General features: G+C 35.4%; 2 protein-coding genes across 2 annotated transcripts in view; one reads left to right on the forward strand and one right to left on the reverse strand.

The window, feature by feature from the left end:
* The window catches only part of GMPS (guanine monophosphate synthase), a 792,617-nt gene that overhangs the window by 122,382 nt on the left and 653,041 nt on the right, over positions 1-17,194 (forward strand). The gene's annotated exons all lie outside the window — the stretch shown is intronic.
* STRIT1 (small transmembrane regulator of ion transport 1) lies at positions 1,392-4,886 on the reverse strand. The gene is made up of 3 exons (XM_050778249.1): positions 4,763-4,886; positions 2,086-2,184; positions 1,392-1,992 (listed from the first exon to the last, which is right to left on the reverse strand). The coding sequence occupies exons 1-2, from the start codon at positions 4,773-4,775 to the stop codon at positions 2,090-2,092; spliced, it is 108 nt and encodes a 35-aa protein (XP_050634206.1). The 5' UTR covers positions 4,776-4,886; the 3' UTR covers positions 1,392-1,992; positions 2,086-2,089.

Consider the following 17,194-nt stretch of genomic DNA (forward strand, 5'->3'; position numbering starts at 1 on the left):
ATGTTGGTCAGGATGGTCTCAGGTGATCCACCTGCCTCGGCCTCCCAAAGTGTTGGGATTACAGGCGTGAACCACCTCACTTTTTAATGCTAGTTATTTGTTGGAAAAACTGGATTATGTGTCCTTTATAATTTTCCACACTTTGGACTTGGCAGAATATATCTTCATGATTTTGTTTAGAGTAGCCTTAGATAGATCCAGAAACTTGTTCTGTTTCAGGTTCACTTGTTTTGGCAAGAATACTTCATAGGTGGCACTCTACTTTCTACCATCTCCTATCAGAAGGAACACAATGTTGAGTTGTAATATTTTTGGTGATGCTAAATTAATCAGTGGGTTCAGGTATAATCAGACTAATCCATTCAGTATGAAATTGCAGATTACATTGTACATTTTCTGCCCTAGGCTAGGGTAGGGATCCCTGCCTCCTTTGAGTGGAGACTGGACTTACAGACTGGACTCCTTCCTCCCAGGCTTTTTCCAGTGGACAGAGTTTGAATAGACTTTTTGTTTTAGAAGAAGAAAAATAATTAGTTTATACTGATATTTGCAGTTCAGATTTAATATCACCAATTATTTACTTGAGTTTTATGCTGATGATATTAATTTCAAACCATATCAATATTACCATGAACAAAAAGACTACTGAATGTGGTTAAGATTTTTACCCCATAAGAGGTGTACAGTCAAATATGCTATGTTATAAAGATGCATGAAAGACGTCTGTTCTCTGTGTGGTTATGCCACAACTTGATATACTATCAGATCTGCCTTAGTTTGTTTTAAATTTTGAGAAATAATTTTTTTCTTTTTAACTTATAAAATAGCTATATGATTCCAAAAATAAAAACTATAAAACAAGACATATTCAGAGATATCTAGCCTCCATTTGTTTCTCCTCACAATATTTTAATTTCAACAAATACATGTACACATTGGTATAGCCCCTTCTTCTCTCATATAAAAGGTAGCACACATTGTCCTATAGCTAGATTCTTCACTTAACACTTTGTCCTGGAGATCTCATCATACCAGTATCTAAAAATCCTTTTCATTCCTTTTTACAGCTGCATAAGTACTACATTATGTAGACATACCACAGTTTGTTCAGTTAATCCCCTCTTAAAAGATATTTGGCTTATTTCCAGGTTTTTGCTAAACAGAGTATGCCAGAATAAATAGCTTTGTATATAAGTCATTTTCTATTTTTGCTCATATACCTGTGGAAATTGCCATAATCCTAGAAGACGGATCGCTGAGTCAAAAATTAAATACGTATATAATTTTGATAGATATGTACCGCCAAACATCCCCCAAAATATAGCATTTTGAATTCCCAAAGACAATGTATGAGAATGCCTAATTGCACACAGCCTTACCAACACATATGTTGTCAAACATCTTTATTTTTTTTCCCATCTGATAAGTGAGCGATGATTCCTCAGTGTAGTTTTAATTACATTTCTCTTTTTGCGAACAAGAGGTTAAGTAAGTGTACTTTTACAGTATATGTTCTATGAATTGTCTGTTTTTATCTCTGGCCCATATATATATATATATATATATTTTTTTTTTCGTAGAGATGGAGTCTGTCTCTCTCGCTTAGGCAGGTCTCCAATTCCTGGGCTCAAGGGATCCTCACAAAGTGCTGGGATTACAGGCATGAACCACCGTGCACAGCCTTAGCCAACTTTCTCTATAGTTTTTTCCAGAGGGTAGGGGGGAGAATTTTTTGTAATGTGATTAAATTTATCAAACTTTTTTAATGACATGCATTTTTCATCATAGCTAAACATTTTTCTCACTCAGAATATAAATTCACTCATAATTTCTTATTGTCCTGAAGAAATTCTTAGGCACACCAAAGTACAGTTTATAATCCAAGTTTGTAAAGTGATGTCAAACATTTCATTGTTTAACATGAGACATTTAATAGTCATGTTCATAGTTTTCTTAATTCTTCTAAATGATGTCAATGTGATATCTTCTTGCCTGAATGACAAAACATTCCATTAGTAAAATAGAAAAAATTATTTCTGGAGTAATTTAGACTATAAATAAACATTCAATTATTAAAACCCTTACCTTTCTAAGAGAAGACAACATAAATCATTATAATGCAGCCCACAATCCAGCCAATCAGGAGAAGAATAGGAACCAGAAGGTGTGAAAATGTAGATCCTGCTTTAAAATAAACAGTAGAAAACGGATTATATTGGTCTTTTTAGTATTGAATTTTCTGAGTCAAGAGCATAAAAGGAATCTGGTAAGATTAAGAAAAAAAGCATACACTCTCTAGTTATACCCATACATAATTATTTTTTCTTTTCTACAGAGAATACATGAGACTGTCATAAATCCTGGGTATTTTGAATTAAACCACGGATCTTTTACTGTTACGTGACCTTGGGCAATTCTGAGCTTGAACTTTCCTATTGGTAAAATATCAGTAATGAAACTTGTGCTATCTACTTCCTGGAATAGTTTTGCAGGTCAAATGACATAACATATGTGCAAAGCTTTGTAAACTCTAACCACCGTGTGTGTTTAGTGTATACAGAACACATCCATGCATTTGTGCAATAATACATACAGCAGCTATTTAAATAAAAAACAATCTAATACAACTCTGAGACAATTTCCACTGAAGTAAATAATGATAACACAGGGAAAGGTGTTGAGCACTGTTCTTGGCCTCCATAGCCGAATGTAATTTTAAATATCACAGGGAAAAGGAAAGTATCATACATTATATAACCATTCTTGACTACAGAAAAGAATTTCTATTGTTTAAAAATTATTCATTATAACAACCAGCACTGAACCTGAATCAATGGGCAGTAATAATCCAACACACATATAAATGGCGTTTGTTATACATGATTCCTCCTGTGCCTCCTATTTGTACTCTTACCTGTAAAAAGCAATTTATACAAGTATCTTTTTACAAGTATTCACTGCATTTAATTCTTGTTCTTTCAAGCAAACATACACATGCACACACACAGAAATCCACACATGCATCACACAAAAAGATTTAGAAAGATCACAGAAAAACATTCTATAGAATTAATGTCCCTGTGTTAAGGACTCAGATATATTCTTAACTGCAAAACACAGTTAGATCTTATGCCATTAGTTAAAAGAGAGAATACATATTCTTAGCAATTATACTCCTATTACAATTTCCATCACTTTAAAACGTGAAATTTTTAAAAATGCTATTAAAATAAAATCATCAGGAGATGAGACACATTTAAAATTAGAAGACACTCTTATAAAAGCAAACTTTCTGAAGTTGAAATGAATTTTAATACTTCTATTTTTCCAAGAATGCTAGAGTCTCTCTTAACTGACAAAATTCAACGTGCTTTTCTTGTTTCTCCATCTCACTGTGACCTTGTATAAGGCATTAAGCACTAAATGGAAAACTGTTCTCTTTACTTGACATGTGGTATTGCTTAAGGATAAAGCAAACAACATGAGACGTCCTTTACTCTCATTTGGACGAAAGCCTTTTTATGAATTAAGGTACCACCACAATGGAAGTACATAGCAGTAATTTTTTTGAACTGTCTATGTATGTGGCTTTGTATTTTTCTCAATTTCAAAGAACTTGAAAATTAATATTAACCCTTTAATTGTGCATTTATATTTTATATGTGCGTATTTTAATAAAATTTACATATCACAAAGCCTTGAAAGTCAGTATCTCATTATTTATTTTCCTTGTAAAATAGTAACAGTTGCACTAACTGTGCATTTTAACACTCAAAGTATACATTCCATTAGTGTTTTTTTAGCACTAATATTTTCAACTTTACTAACACCTGTGGAATTGTTTGGAAACAGAAATATGTAAGAGCACAACATACTTTGCATATGTCACTTACATTACTAGCACAAATAAGAACAAAACATCTTTTTAAATATGAAGTGTAATTGTAAAATGCTTCTCTCTTGTCCAGTTTTGAGCATGTCAAAGTAGTTACAGCTGGAACTGTTCTTGAAGACATTGCACTCTGGAAAAGACGGTCCAGGTTAAACACCTGGTGCCACCACTCTTTAGTGATCATGAACAACTTACTAAACTGCTGTGTCTCAGTTTTCTTATCTATAAAATGGGCACGATGATGATATGCATATTTCAGAAGGTCATTGTCAAGATTCAAAGCAAAAATCCCTGTAAATATTTAAAAGCTATTTCTTAGATATAGTATATATTCAACCTATTTTGACAAATTGGAATCAATTATTTTATATAACTATAAAATATAAATACAAAAAATGTTTAAAAACAAGAAAAAAGTTAGACGTGGAACAAAAATGTTAGATGTGGAACAGACAACTGAGCCCAGTATTCTCATTTTACTGTCAGAAAACAGACTTAGAGAGGTATAGGGACTTCTCCAAACTCACATAGCCATTTACTAGCAGATCTGACACAGAACTTAACTGTCTTCAATTCTGGCTCAGAATTGAAATCAGAGCTGATTTTTAACTCACCTTTCAAAATAAGCATAAACAAAATTAAGCTCTTTTGCTTTGTTGGTCATTTTAAAATTTTCATAACCTATAGGTCTGATCCACAAATTACATAATTAATGCATTTTTGCAGCCACACTAACATATATGGTTAATGGTCATTTAGCATAGAAGCCACATTTTTTAGAGTAACTGGGAAACACCAAGAAACATAACTAAACCAAAGTCAAGAAGCCTTTTTTATTTTGCTAAGAGAATCCAATGCCTTAAATCTTACCTTTTTCAGCCATTATTCCTGTTGGTGGGTGGCTAGGTCAGGCCACGCTTACCTCTTTCTTTTGTTATCCAGCGTCTCTTTGAACTTTAAATAGAGAGAAATCTGAAGAGTGTGGCAGCTGCCCGTCTCCTGGCTGCCAATTGTCTGCAGAGTGATGTAAGTCACTGGAAAGCAGAGCTCCTCTGGCTCTTCTTTATTCTATTATTACGGAGGAAACAAGGGGCTACGTGACCTAAACAATTAGGTAAGCTGAATTATCCTAATGCAGAGATTCACAGGTTTTTAATTTGTACCATACCTTTAGATAACATGAAGAAAATGCTCTGTAAAGAAGGTGTACAGAGGAAGAACAACATTCCACCTATACAAGTGCTGTCAAGGAGAAGGGTGATATATTAGAAAGAAAGGATTTTGATGTTGGAGAGACTTGGGTTCAAATTCCAGCTCTTTCTGTAATGAAAGCCAAGTTGCTTAACCTGGGAATCAGCTTCTTTAGTTTTAAAATAAGGATAATAATACCTGCTCATGGGAGTTGCATAAAGATGAAATCAAAGTCTATATGAAATGTAGACAGTTCTTTATTACTTTACAGATGGAAAATATAAAATGAAATGGTGCCCCTTTCATTGAACTATTCTAAAAACAAAAACTGTTAATATACTAGAAACTAAAACAATACAGAAGTTTCGATGTTACCTAGAATTTTTAGAAAGCAGTCATAAGCTTGTTTTTATTAGCAATGTATAAAAATAGGACATTTCATTTTTCAAAGTCCAAACTGGTTTATGTAACTGACCTAGACTATTCTCTATATTCTCATTGGAATAACTTTAATTTGGGGATCTGGCTGGAAAAGTTTTGCAGAGTGACCCTGTGAGCATCTTCCCAAAAAAAATTGGCATAAGATTAAGACCTCTAAAGGCAGGTCTTGCCTGATCAAATTTATCTCCAGAGTTCCAAGAATGTTATTTCCCTGCAAATGACCATGTTCCATCACTGCTCAAAAATCCACCAATAGTTCTTCATCTCCTAGACAATAAAAATCTGAACTCCTTGTTTAGACACCTAAAAAGCCTTATTTCTCTACTCTTCCATTTGCAGTGATAACTTCAGTGACACTGAACTCCTTGCTATTATATGAATTCAGAATCCTCCCACTCTCACAGGCAAGAACATTTGACTTGCTACCTCAAATAATGTACCTATAGATTAGAGTGTGCAGCCAAGAATCTGGCACATTTATATCATTTATGTCAAGTTGTCATTTCTCTCCTCAGTCTCTCTCTTAATATATTATTTAATATTGAAAAACATGTCTGGCTATATCAGGTAAGCAGAAAAACTGTATTGTTTATGCAACAAAATCCCTTGCTTACTTGGCAAAGTTGGGTATTTTTTTCAATATTAAATAATAATATGTTAAAGGTTAACTGAGCCCAAAAGAAAGAGAAGAAATAAAAATGTTCATTGATCTCATTTAGATATAAAAAATGTTAATTCAATAAGTTCAGATGAACACTAATTATCCTACGGAAAAAAATGGCATTCAAAACAAACAGTGTGTTCCCCACAAAGAGCACAAACATTCATACTAAAATAAATAATTTGCTTAAAACATATGAAAAGGTTTGTACATTTTAAACACTCATTTCCATTTCAATTATATTAAGCATTCCTCTTGACATGAAATTGACTATTATTAACACTACTGCTGTCAATTTGGAGTTTGAGGAGGGATTAGTTTATAATTCATCATTTATTTTCCTTACTTTTCTATGGAAAGAAGAAGGGAAACAAACTAATTTAATTGACATGAATTTCTCAGACTTCAGAAAAGAATTCAACCTAGAATCTCATTTCCTTGGTTATACCATCAGTAAATTTTTTTAAAAATAAAATATTTTAATTAAATATAATATTTAATCAGGAAAAGATATTTTATTCATTAATAGACTGGTTTCATAGACTTTGAGCTCATAAACCCAAGGGCCTATATTTGACCATTTTCTAATCTTTCTCTTAGGACATACTAATTAGGAACATTTTCTACTTTTTTACTTTACATACTGTCTTAAATGTTTAGCTCTCAAATCCCTTACTCTAAAGGCGACATTAGATTTTTCAGAGATATGTGAGCCAAAAAAATTTAAATATTTGGTTTTTCTTTAAAATACTTAAGAATTCTTCACTTTCCAAATATTTTTCACTACCAGTGTCTGGAATTATAGCATATAGACCTGACCATGGTAGATGCTCAATGGATCTTTGCTTCATGGCTGGCTGACTGGATAGGTGGATGTAATAATAAATGCAGTATAAGGTAGCTTAGTTTGCACTCTGAACAAAGGTTTACTTATGGCAATACCTAAAAGAGTAATAAGAAATAAAATGATCTTAACTATAGTCTTATAATATATGCATATATAGATAATACAGTGTATTTAATTACCAGTAACATTAGAATAACCTATAAATAAGAATATAAACAAATAAAAGAAAGTGACATCTGCAAAACAGAGGAGTGGGAGCCTCCAAAATATCTTTCCTTCATAAGAGCACCAAGAAATCTGTCTAAAATTTTTGAATCAATTTTTAAGAATTCTGGAAATTAATCAAGGACTTACAGCAATTGGGGAGCTGGAATCTTGGTAGGAACAGCAAGTTTTGTGATGTTTTAATTTGGCCTATTCTCATCTCCCCCATCTCCAGCTTTGTAGTAGCCTTGAAAACCAATGCTCCAAAATCTTAATGAAAACTAGTCTTTCAAAGTCTCAGTTTCGGAGAACAGTAATTATTTAACCTGTCTGGTGGTTCTCCCAAAGACCTCACCTGCAAAGCTGTCTTTATTTGATCAGATTCAGCACTTACTCTGTGTGAAAAGTACCCACTCCCAGGACATTTGTTGAAAACAGTTAGAGGCAATTGTTTAACATCACAGCTGCCTAGGTAACAGAGTGAACAACAGGCTAAATAAAAAGCTTAAAAGGAGAATCCAGGGAATGAGATGTCAATAGGGGCTTCAAAAGTTTCACATATCGTTAAAAATCTAGAAAGCTACATGCATATGTTCAGCTATGGGCATGACCTCGTGGCTGTGGGTATGCTTAGGAAAGACCTGAAAAGGCCCTAAGCTTTCACCTCTGGCTAACTTTGAGGCTCAAAATGCAAAGCAAAGGGTAAGGCAGTTGTCAACTCCCCAACTGGGTATTAAAGGCGTACCTCAACATATACACAGAGCCCATCATTAAAGTCTGGGAGGCATATTAGTTACAGGCATTTAAAGAAATCTTTGTCCAATCATTAGTTGATAACTAAACAAATTGAGCAAAAACTTTAGTGGTCACATACAACAAAGAATACAAATTGTACAAAATCAGTTCAGAACAATAATAACAACAACAAACAGCAATGACAACAAACTCTTGGGAGGAGGAAGAATCTGATTTTAAGAGTTGACATTATTTAAAACGACCAACTTTCAACAAAAAAAGTTATGAGATATGCAAAGGAACAAAAATGTATGGCCCTTACACAGGGATAAAAAACCTATCAAAAGTAACTGTTTCTCAGAAAGTCTATAAATTAGACTGACTAACAAAGACTTTATGTCAACTATTTTAAGTATTTTCAAATAACTAAAAACAGCAAAAGAAAGCCATCTCAGCAAAGAGAATATTAGTAGAGAGATAAATACTCTTTTTAAAAGAGCAAACAAATTTTGAAGTTGAAAGGTGCAATGACTAAAATGAAAATTTTACTAGAGGCTCAACAGCAGATTTGAGCAGGCAGATGAAAGAATCAGTTAATTTGAAGACAGTTTGATTGAGATTATTCTGTACAAGAAACAAGAAGAAAAGATAATAATGAATACGGCCTTAGAGATCTGTGGGACACTATCAAGCATATCAACATATGCATAATTAGAGTCCTAAAACAAGAAGGGCAGAAAAAAATATTTGACAAAATCATGGTCAAAAGCTTCCCAAATTTGTGAAAAATGTTAAGGTACATATTCAAGAAGTTCAATTACTTCTAGGTAGAATAAACGCAAAGAGACCAATACCTAGACACAAAATAACTGTCAAGAACCAAAGACAGGCTGGGTGTAGTGGCTCATGCTTGTAATCCTAGCACTTTGGGAGGTGGAGGCAGGTAGATCACTTGATGTCAGGAGTTGAGACCAGTCTTGCCAATATGATGAAATCCCATCTCTACCAAAAATACAAAAATGAGCCAGGTGTGGTTGTACACACCTGTAATCCCAGCTAATCAGGAAGCAGAGGCACAAAAATCACTTGAACCTGGGAGGCAGTCATTGCAGCGAGCCAAGATCACACCACCGCACTCCAGCCTGGGCAACAGAGTGAGACTTTGTCTCAAAAAAAAAAAAAAGAAAGAAAAAAAAAAAAGAAACAAACACAACGAGAAAATATTTCCCTGTTGATCTAGGGGATGTATTCTAACAGGGAACTGCCAAGTCTCTAAATCACCCTCTTGTCTAGCTTGCTGAATTCCTGCCTGAATAGAACTAAGAGCAGTCGCTCAAGGTGCTACTTGAGAAGTCATTGAGGCAACTATTTTCACCCAGTGTCCTCCAGAAAAGAAAGATCTGGGGGGTCATTTTCTTCAAAATAATAATGAGGGGGTGCAGAAGGGTAGGGATGAACCTCTCCTTCCTTTGCCGCTTTCACTTTAGCTGGCAAATGAACATGCTCTGTAACCTCTTCTGTTACTTCACTATACTCTTGTTCCTCTTCATAATCAGTGTGGAAAAGTTCCAAGATGAAACAAACCAGACCCCATACCTGTCCCATTGTTACACTGATGCCTCTGAGCTCCCCTTCTTACTCACCACGGGGATTACTTTAAGAGTACTTCGGTGTCCTCCAGCTAGTTTTCCATTCCAACCGTCACTCCAGCGACCCTTCGACCTGGATTCGAGCCCCCATGAATGGACGCCACTTGCTGAAACCAGCTCGGTCGGGGAGACCCTAACCCAGTGGCACTAGAGGAATTAAAGACACACACACAGAAATATAGAGGCGTGAAGTGGGAAATCAGGAGTCTCACAGCCTTCAGAGCTGAGAGCCCCAAACAGAGATTTATCCACATATTTATTAACAGCAAACCCGTCATTAGCACTGTTTCTATAGATATTAAATTAACTAAAAGTATCCCTTATGGGAAATGAAGGGATGGGCCAAGTTAAAGGAATAGGTTGGGCTAGTTAACTGCAGCAAGAGCACGCCCTTGAGGCACAGATCACTCAAGCTATTGTTCAGGGCTTAAGAACACCTTTATGCGGTTTTCCACCCTGGGTGGGCCAGGTGTTCTTTGCTCTCATTCCCATAAACCCACAACCTTCCAGCACGGGTGTTAGGGCCATTATGAACATGTTACAGAGTTGCAAGGATTTTGTTTATGGCCAGTCTTGGGGCTGGTTTATGACCAGATTTTGGGGGGGCTTGCTCCCAACAGTGAGACTCTGTCTCAAAAAAGAAAAAGAAACAAACACAAAGAGAAAATCTTGAAGGCATCAAAAGAAATAACTAACTCATTATATGCAAGGGATACTCAATAAGATTAACAGCTGACTTCTCAATAAAAGCCATGAAGCTCAGAAGGTAGTGTTACGACATTCAAAGAAAAAATATTGTCAACCAAAAATTCTATAACAAGCAAGATAATCTTCAAAAGTAAATAAAAAATTATGACATTCCCAGATAAACAAAAACTGAGATAATTTGTTACTAGCAAAGCTACTCTGCAAAAAATACTAAAAGGAATCCTGTCAGAATTAAATAAGAAGACACTAGACAGTAACTCAAATCCACATGAAAAAATAAAGAACATCTCTACAGGCAACTACATAGAAAAACAGGATAAATGTATTTTTTGTGTGTAACTCGTTTTCTCCTCCTAACTTAAAAGACAACTGCAATAATTATAAATCTGTATTGGTGACCCTTAATATATAATAATGGAATTTAAATTAAAATGACAACACAAAAAAGGGAATAGAGCTCTATAGAAGCAAAGATGTTGTGAACTACTAAAACTAAGTTGATACTAATCCAAACCTGATGGTTATAAATTAAAATATTCATTTTAATCCCTAAGGCAACTGCTAAGAAAATAACTCCAAAAAAAAGACAGCAGAAGAAATTACAAAATAATTAAAATGATATACTAGAAAATATTGATTAACACAAAACAAGACAGTAATGAAGGAATAAAGAAATAAAAAGATGGCATACATAAAACAAATAGGAATTATAAATCTTACTTTATAAATAGTTACATTTAAATGGATTAACCACTCCTAATACAAGATAAGAATGGCAGAACGGATTTTTAAAAGTGATCTAACTATAAGCTATCTATAAGAGACAGTTTAGATTCAAAGACACAAATAGATTGAGAGCAAAAAGGTGTAAAAATACATGTCATGCAAATTGTAATCAAAGAGACCTGGAGTAACTGTACTAACATTAGATGGAATCAATTTTTTTCTTTTTTTTGAGACAGAGTCTTACTCTGTTGCCCAGGCTGGAGTGCAGTGGCATGATCTTGGCTCACTGCAGGCTCTGCCTCCCAGGTTCATGCCATTCTCCTGCCTCAGCCTCCTGAGTAGTTGGGACTACAGGCACCTGCCACCACTCCTGGCTAGTTTTTTTTTGTTTTGTTTTGTTTTGTTTTGTATTTTTAGTAGAGATGGGGTTTCACCATGTTAGCCAGGATGGTCTTGATCTCCTGACCTCATGATCCACCCACCTCGGCCTCCCAAAGTGCTGGGATTACAGGGGTGCGCCACTATGCCTGGCCTAGATGGAATAGATTTTAAGAAAAAAAATTTACTTGAAATAAAGAAATATATTTTCTAATGATAAAATTATCAATTATAAACATATATGCACCTAAAAACAGAGTCCCAAATACATGAAGACTGGCAAAATTGAAGCAAATAGGCAATTCAACAGTAATGGTTGAATGAATATCCTGCTTATAATAATGGACAGAAAAACTAGACAGAATATCAGCAATATGGAACTTGAACAATATTATAAACCAACTGGACCTAACACACATTTATTGACTACAATAATAAACAGTAACAGAATACACATTATTTAGAAGAAAATTTGGCAAATTCACAATTATATGGAAATTAAACAACATTCTCATCAAGAAGGGGAACGAGGTATTAGTCAGAGCAAGATATCTGTTTATGATGGATTTAACTAATGTAGTTTTGATAGGTTGGATGAAACTTTTTCATATTATCAACTTTTGTTGACTAAGTTGTGTGAAAGAATTTGTGTTCAAAGTCCCATAGGCTTCAGCAAATTGCAGTAGAATGTATTGAGAAATATAGTAGTCCATTCTCATATTGCTATAAAAAACTACCTGAGACTGGGTAATTTATGAAGAAAAGGGGTTTAGTCAACTCACAGTTCTGCAGGCTATATCAGAATCATGGCTGAGGAGGCCTCAGGAAACTTACAATCATGATGGAAGGTGAAGGGGAAGCAGACACATCTTCACATGTTGGAGTAAGAGAGAGAGAGCGAAGGGAGAAGTGCTATGCACTTTTAAATAACTCACAAGAACAGCAACGTGGAAGTCCAGTCCCATGATCCAGTCACCTCCCACCAAGTCCCTCCTCCAACACTGAGGATTACAATTCAACATGAGATTTGGATAGGGACACAGAGTCAAGTAATATTAAGTGAAGTTTATTTGATCTGAGATGTCCAAATATAAAAGGTATTGTGATTAATGAATAAGAGACAACAAAATATCACAGACTATGACCAGACACAGTGTCTCACACCTGTAATCCCAGAATTTTGGGAGCCTGAGGTGGGCGGATCACTTGAGCTCAGGAGTTTGAGACCAGCCTTGGCCACATGGCAAAACCCCATTTCTGCAAAATATTTAAAACTTGACTGGGCATGGTGGTGTGATCACCTATAGTCCCAGCCACTGGGAGGCTAAGGTGGTGGGATCACCTGCGATCAGGGGGTCGACCAGCCTGGGCAACAGAATGAAACCCTGTCTTAAAAAAAAAGTCACAGACTACCTGGCCTTCCTCCCTGGAGACTCCTCTCTGCATTTCACAGAAAAGAAAGTGTGGCTCAAAAGAAAAGGCAGCACTATGATAGTGGCAGGAACAGGGACTTAGGATCAAGTTTGAATGTCAGGTCTGATAATAGCTGTATGAACTTTAATGATCACACAGGCTGAGTCTACTTCTTCATTTGGCAAACGATAAGCGCAGCATACAGAATTAGAGATAAGCATATACGAAATTCTCAGCACCAGCCTAACTAACACAAAGTACATTCCCAATGCATGGTAGTTGTTATCGTTAAGCCATGATAAACAGTGATAAAGAGGAAGGAGAAGCAACATCTGCAAAGAATCAGATATCCCCCCTCTGCATGCTTCCAAGGCCATTTTGAGGGTCATCTAAGAGGGACCATATCTACTGATCATCAGGCCAGGACATAAGAAGGATTGTAAGAGTCCATTTTTCAACTCCCTGCTTATACCTCAAGCTGCTTTTGATTGATTGCAGCCTGCATTTCTCTATGAAACAACTCATTTCTAAATCACTAAGACATTTCTAAGATCACTAAGACCTAAGATCCTGTGACTTCTATGTTGTTAAGCCAACAAAATTTTTTTAGTCCTTCCTGATATTACTTGACCTCTTGACATTGCTTGATTCCATTGATTACTTTCTCCTTCTTGAAATTATCTCTTCTCTTGGCTTCGGTGGCATCAGAATCTTCTGACTCTTTCTATTTTTGACTGTGCATTCTTAGTCTTATAGGTTCATCCTCTTCAAATTCTCAAAACATGTTGTGTTTTGTCATGGACAGAGGGAGGGGAACAACACACTCCAGGGCCTGTCGGGGGGTGGGGACAAAGGGAGGGAGAGCATTAGGACAAATACCTAAAGCATGAGTGGCTTAAAACCTAGACAACGGGTTTAAAGGTGCAGCAAACCACCATGGCACATGTATACCTATGTGACACACCAGCACATTCTGCACATGTATCCCGGAACTTAAAGTAAAATAATAAAATAAAATAACATGTTGTGTTTTGTAAGTTAAATTCAATAGGACAACGGAGCATGCAAATAACAGAGGCAATATACTGGTATGTGGGTATGTTGTAGGGGTCCAGCAGCAGCCTGCACATGAGCAGCTTCAGGCTCAGCAAACAGCATACCCAAAGCTGTTGGCCCTATATGTGTGCCAGTGACTGGGACAGTCCAGAGGTGAAGGGAAGCAGGGGAGTAGGACCAGCCTGGGACCTTGGTACGGAATGATGGTAGTGACAGCAGCTATAGCAGTAGCAGCAGCAGAAATGCCAGGACAGGAACTGTTGGTGCTTATGTAGTAAATTTCAGCAGTATATTATAGAATCTTCAGTTTAAAAAACTGCTCAGTCTTACAAGACAAATATCCACAGGCTTAGAAATAGAAATTAAATTCTAAGAGTACCATGTTTGATGAAAAATAACACTATTATCATATGGAGTACTGGATAAACCAAGTATAAATGGGGTAAACAATTTTTAAATTAATTTTTTCTTATCATTGAAGATATAGCAATAGAATGCATAACAGACATTTTGAAATATACACAAATTAGAAAGTTTCTTGTCCAACCTCCACAAGTTATGAAAAGCATCAAGGGAAATAATGAAACGTCATTATACAAATTTACATTTGAAATTAAATTCAGACTTACAGAAAATTTGTGCCAAGAGTTACATCTTTTTCTAGAGAAAACAAGAGTCATCAGCTCTAGATGTACTGAAAAGTATATTTTGACATAATTTATCAGAAATTTATCCCAATATTGTTGCAACCTATAAAATACTCTTAACAGCTCCAGTAATCATTGCATTAGCAGAAAGATCTTCTTAAAATTAAAATTATCAAAAATGATTTGTGATTTTGAAATTGCCAAGAGCAATTAATGCTGTGTTCAGTTACATAGATTGAAAATTGGAGAGGGGTGGTGGAAGCAGGGAGAACATTGGGAAAAATAGCTAATGGATGCTGGGCCTAATACCTAAGTGATTGGATTATTTCTGCAGCAAAGCAGCATGTGACAAACCTGCACATCCTGCACATGTACCCCTGAACTTAAAATAAAAATAAAAGTTGAAGAAAAAAAAGAAAGTGATGTTGCTAAAAATTTAAATTTGCATGATCTAATACCTGCATGTGAATTTGCAAAAATATGAGCCAGAAAAACATCTTATGATAATCGTGATATCAGATTATTAAGTATTATATATTGTACTACATAAAATTATGACACAAAAAATACTATTTTTACAATTTGTAAATTTATGCTGCTCATTTATCTTGGCTGTAGCTATTACATTTTGAAATTCACTGAATTTTTTAAAGGAAAAAACTTTATATTTTAGTATATTTAATATTTTTTTTGTTTGTTTTTTAACAAAGAGTCCCAAATTTTATTTTGCACTGAACCCTGCAAATTTTGTAGTGAATCCTGATTCCTTCCATAAGGGAAGGAGAGAACAGGGAGGTAAGAAGTCTGAGCCATCCACTTCCCTTTCTCTCTCGATTCCTTTAACCATAGCATCTCTCTGTCAAATGCAACCCCTGAATGTGCCATGCCATGTATCATATATAACTCCTGAATGCATTATGCCATCATGTATGATCTGTAACCCCTGAACACACCATGCCATGTATGATATGTAACCCCTGAACACACTAAGTCATGCATGATATGGCATCATATTTGGGGGCCGTGGTGCTAAAAAGTTTAGAAACCTCCCATCTAGTCCAACCACACACATATGAGGGAACAAACTAACCCTTAGGAAGGTGAGGTGACTTTTCTAACTTCGGAGTTTGTCTGAAGACAACCTGCCATCACCATGCTGCTTTCTTGGTATCCATGACTTCATCCTGGTGATATGATATGTTCAGGAGTTGAATCATAGCATGGTGTGTTTGGGGTTATATATGATGCATGACATGAGGGGTTCAGGGATTATATACGAAATCCCTTTTTCTGGAACCCAGTTTGAAGATCCCTATTATTACCCTACTTTAAAGCATAAAAGTTGAAAAAAGTTGGAGAGGGTATGCCCAAAAGTGAGCATTTATTTATCTATTTCTTATTCTAAAAGGTATTACCTAATCTTAAAGCCATTTGCAAAGCAGGTAATAAAATACGCTTTCAACCTAAATTTTTCTATTGCCCTAATGTTTTAATGTTGATAAAAACAGACATAAAAACAGAGTGTTGTCTCAGTGTCATTCTTACCATAGTTCTCATGTTCTTCAAGTCTGGTATCAGCAATCTCCTCTAAAGCAGAAACAAAAAGTGCTGCTACTTCAGATAGATGTTTATTTACTGAGTTGGATGATTTCATCCTCCAGAGAATCTCTGTGCTTCAGAGAAGTCCTAGCTGTGAAAAAGAATTATTTGCAAAGACCTGATAGATTCCAACATTCTTAAAAATACAAATTAACTCATTGCTGAGTCATAACAAAGGGTTGAGTACAAGGTCTGTGCAGTTACAGAGACTGAGGTTCAAATTTCTGCTCCATTAGCTAATATTTGTGGGAACAGGTTACTGTCAAAAAAAAAAAATTCTCCAAACTTGGAAATAGGGAAAAAAGGTGGGAACAGATCTTTTCAATATCATAAGAGGCAAAGGTCCCCTAGGATTGTCTAGACCTGTAATTCGTTCATCTCATTTTCACTCTTGATTAAAAGGTCTCATACTTAAGGAATTTACTGATTAATTTGCAGGGTTTTGTCCAGTAGAGATGCAAACAATTTCCAACCAATGGAACAGACAATGTAAAATAGTGATGGCCTGTTGAATATTAACCAGTTTTACATCTAACTCAGCAATTTTATCTTAACATGTCTTTGTTAAATTGCCAATAACTGCCATCACTTCTTAAATGCTCTTTGAACTGATTATGACATCTTACTTGTTCCCTCATTAATTAATTAGTTCAATAAAATAATGGACATATGTCCCTTTTGTATTTACCTGAGAGTCATGATTTTATCCTTTTGAAAATTATACCCTAACATGACTTAACTCTCTTTGCTTTTGTTTCTCTACCTGTAAAATGGAAAAGACCTACTTTTTAAGGTTTCTGTGAGAATTAAGAAACAGGATATGTAAGGCACTTAGCACAGAACCTGTTGCCAAGTAAATGCACATAAGGCTGTAAGCTTTCAGTGTGAATCTAAAGAGAGGATTTAAGGCAGCTGAAATCGGGATTGGGGTCCAGTTTATCACCGTTCACCTTCAGCTTCTTTCCTAAACACTCACATACACTAGATTTTACAAACTTGCCTGAAACAATTTCTCCTTTTTTATAATCACATTCTTTAAAATCTTAC

This window comes from Macaca thibetana, chromosome 2 (assembly GCF_024542745.1).
Source record: "Macaca thibetana thibetana isolate TM-01 chromosome 2, ASM2454274v1, whole genome shotgun sequence".
NCBI classification, from domain to species: domain Eukaryota; kingdom Metazoa; phylum Chordata; class Mammalia; order Primates; family Cercopithecidae; genus Macaca; species Macaca thibetana.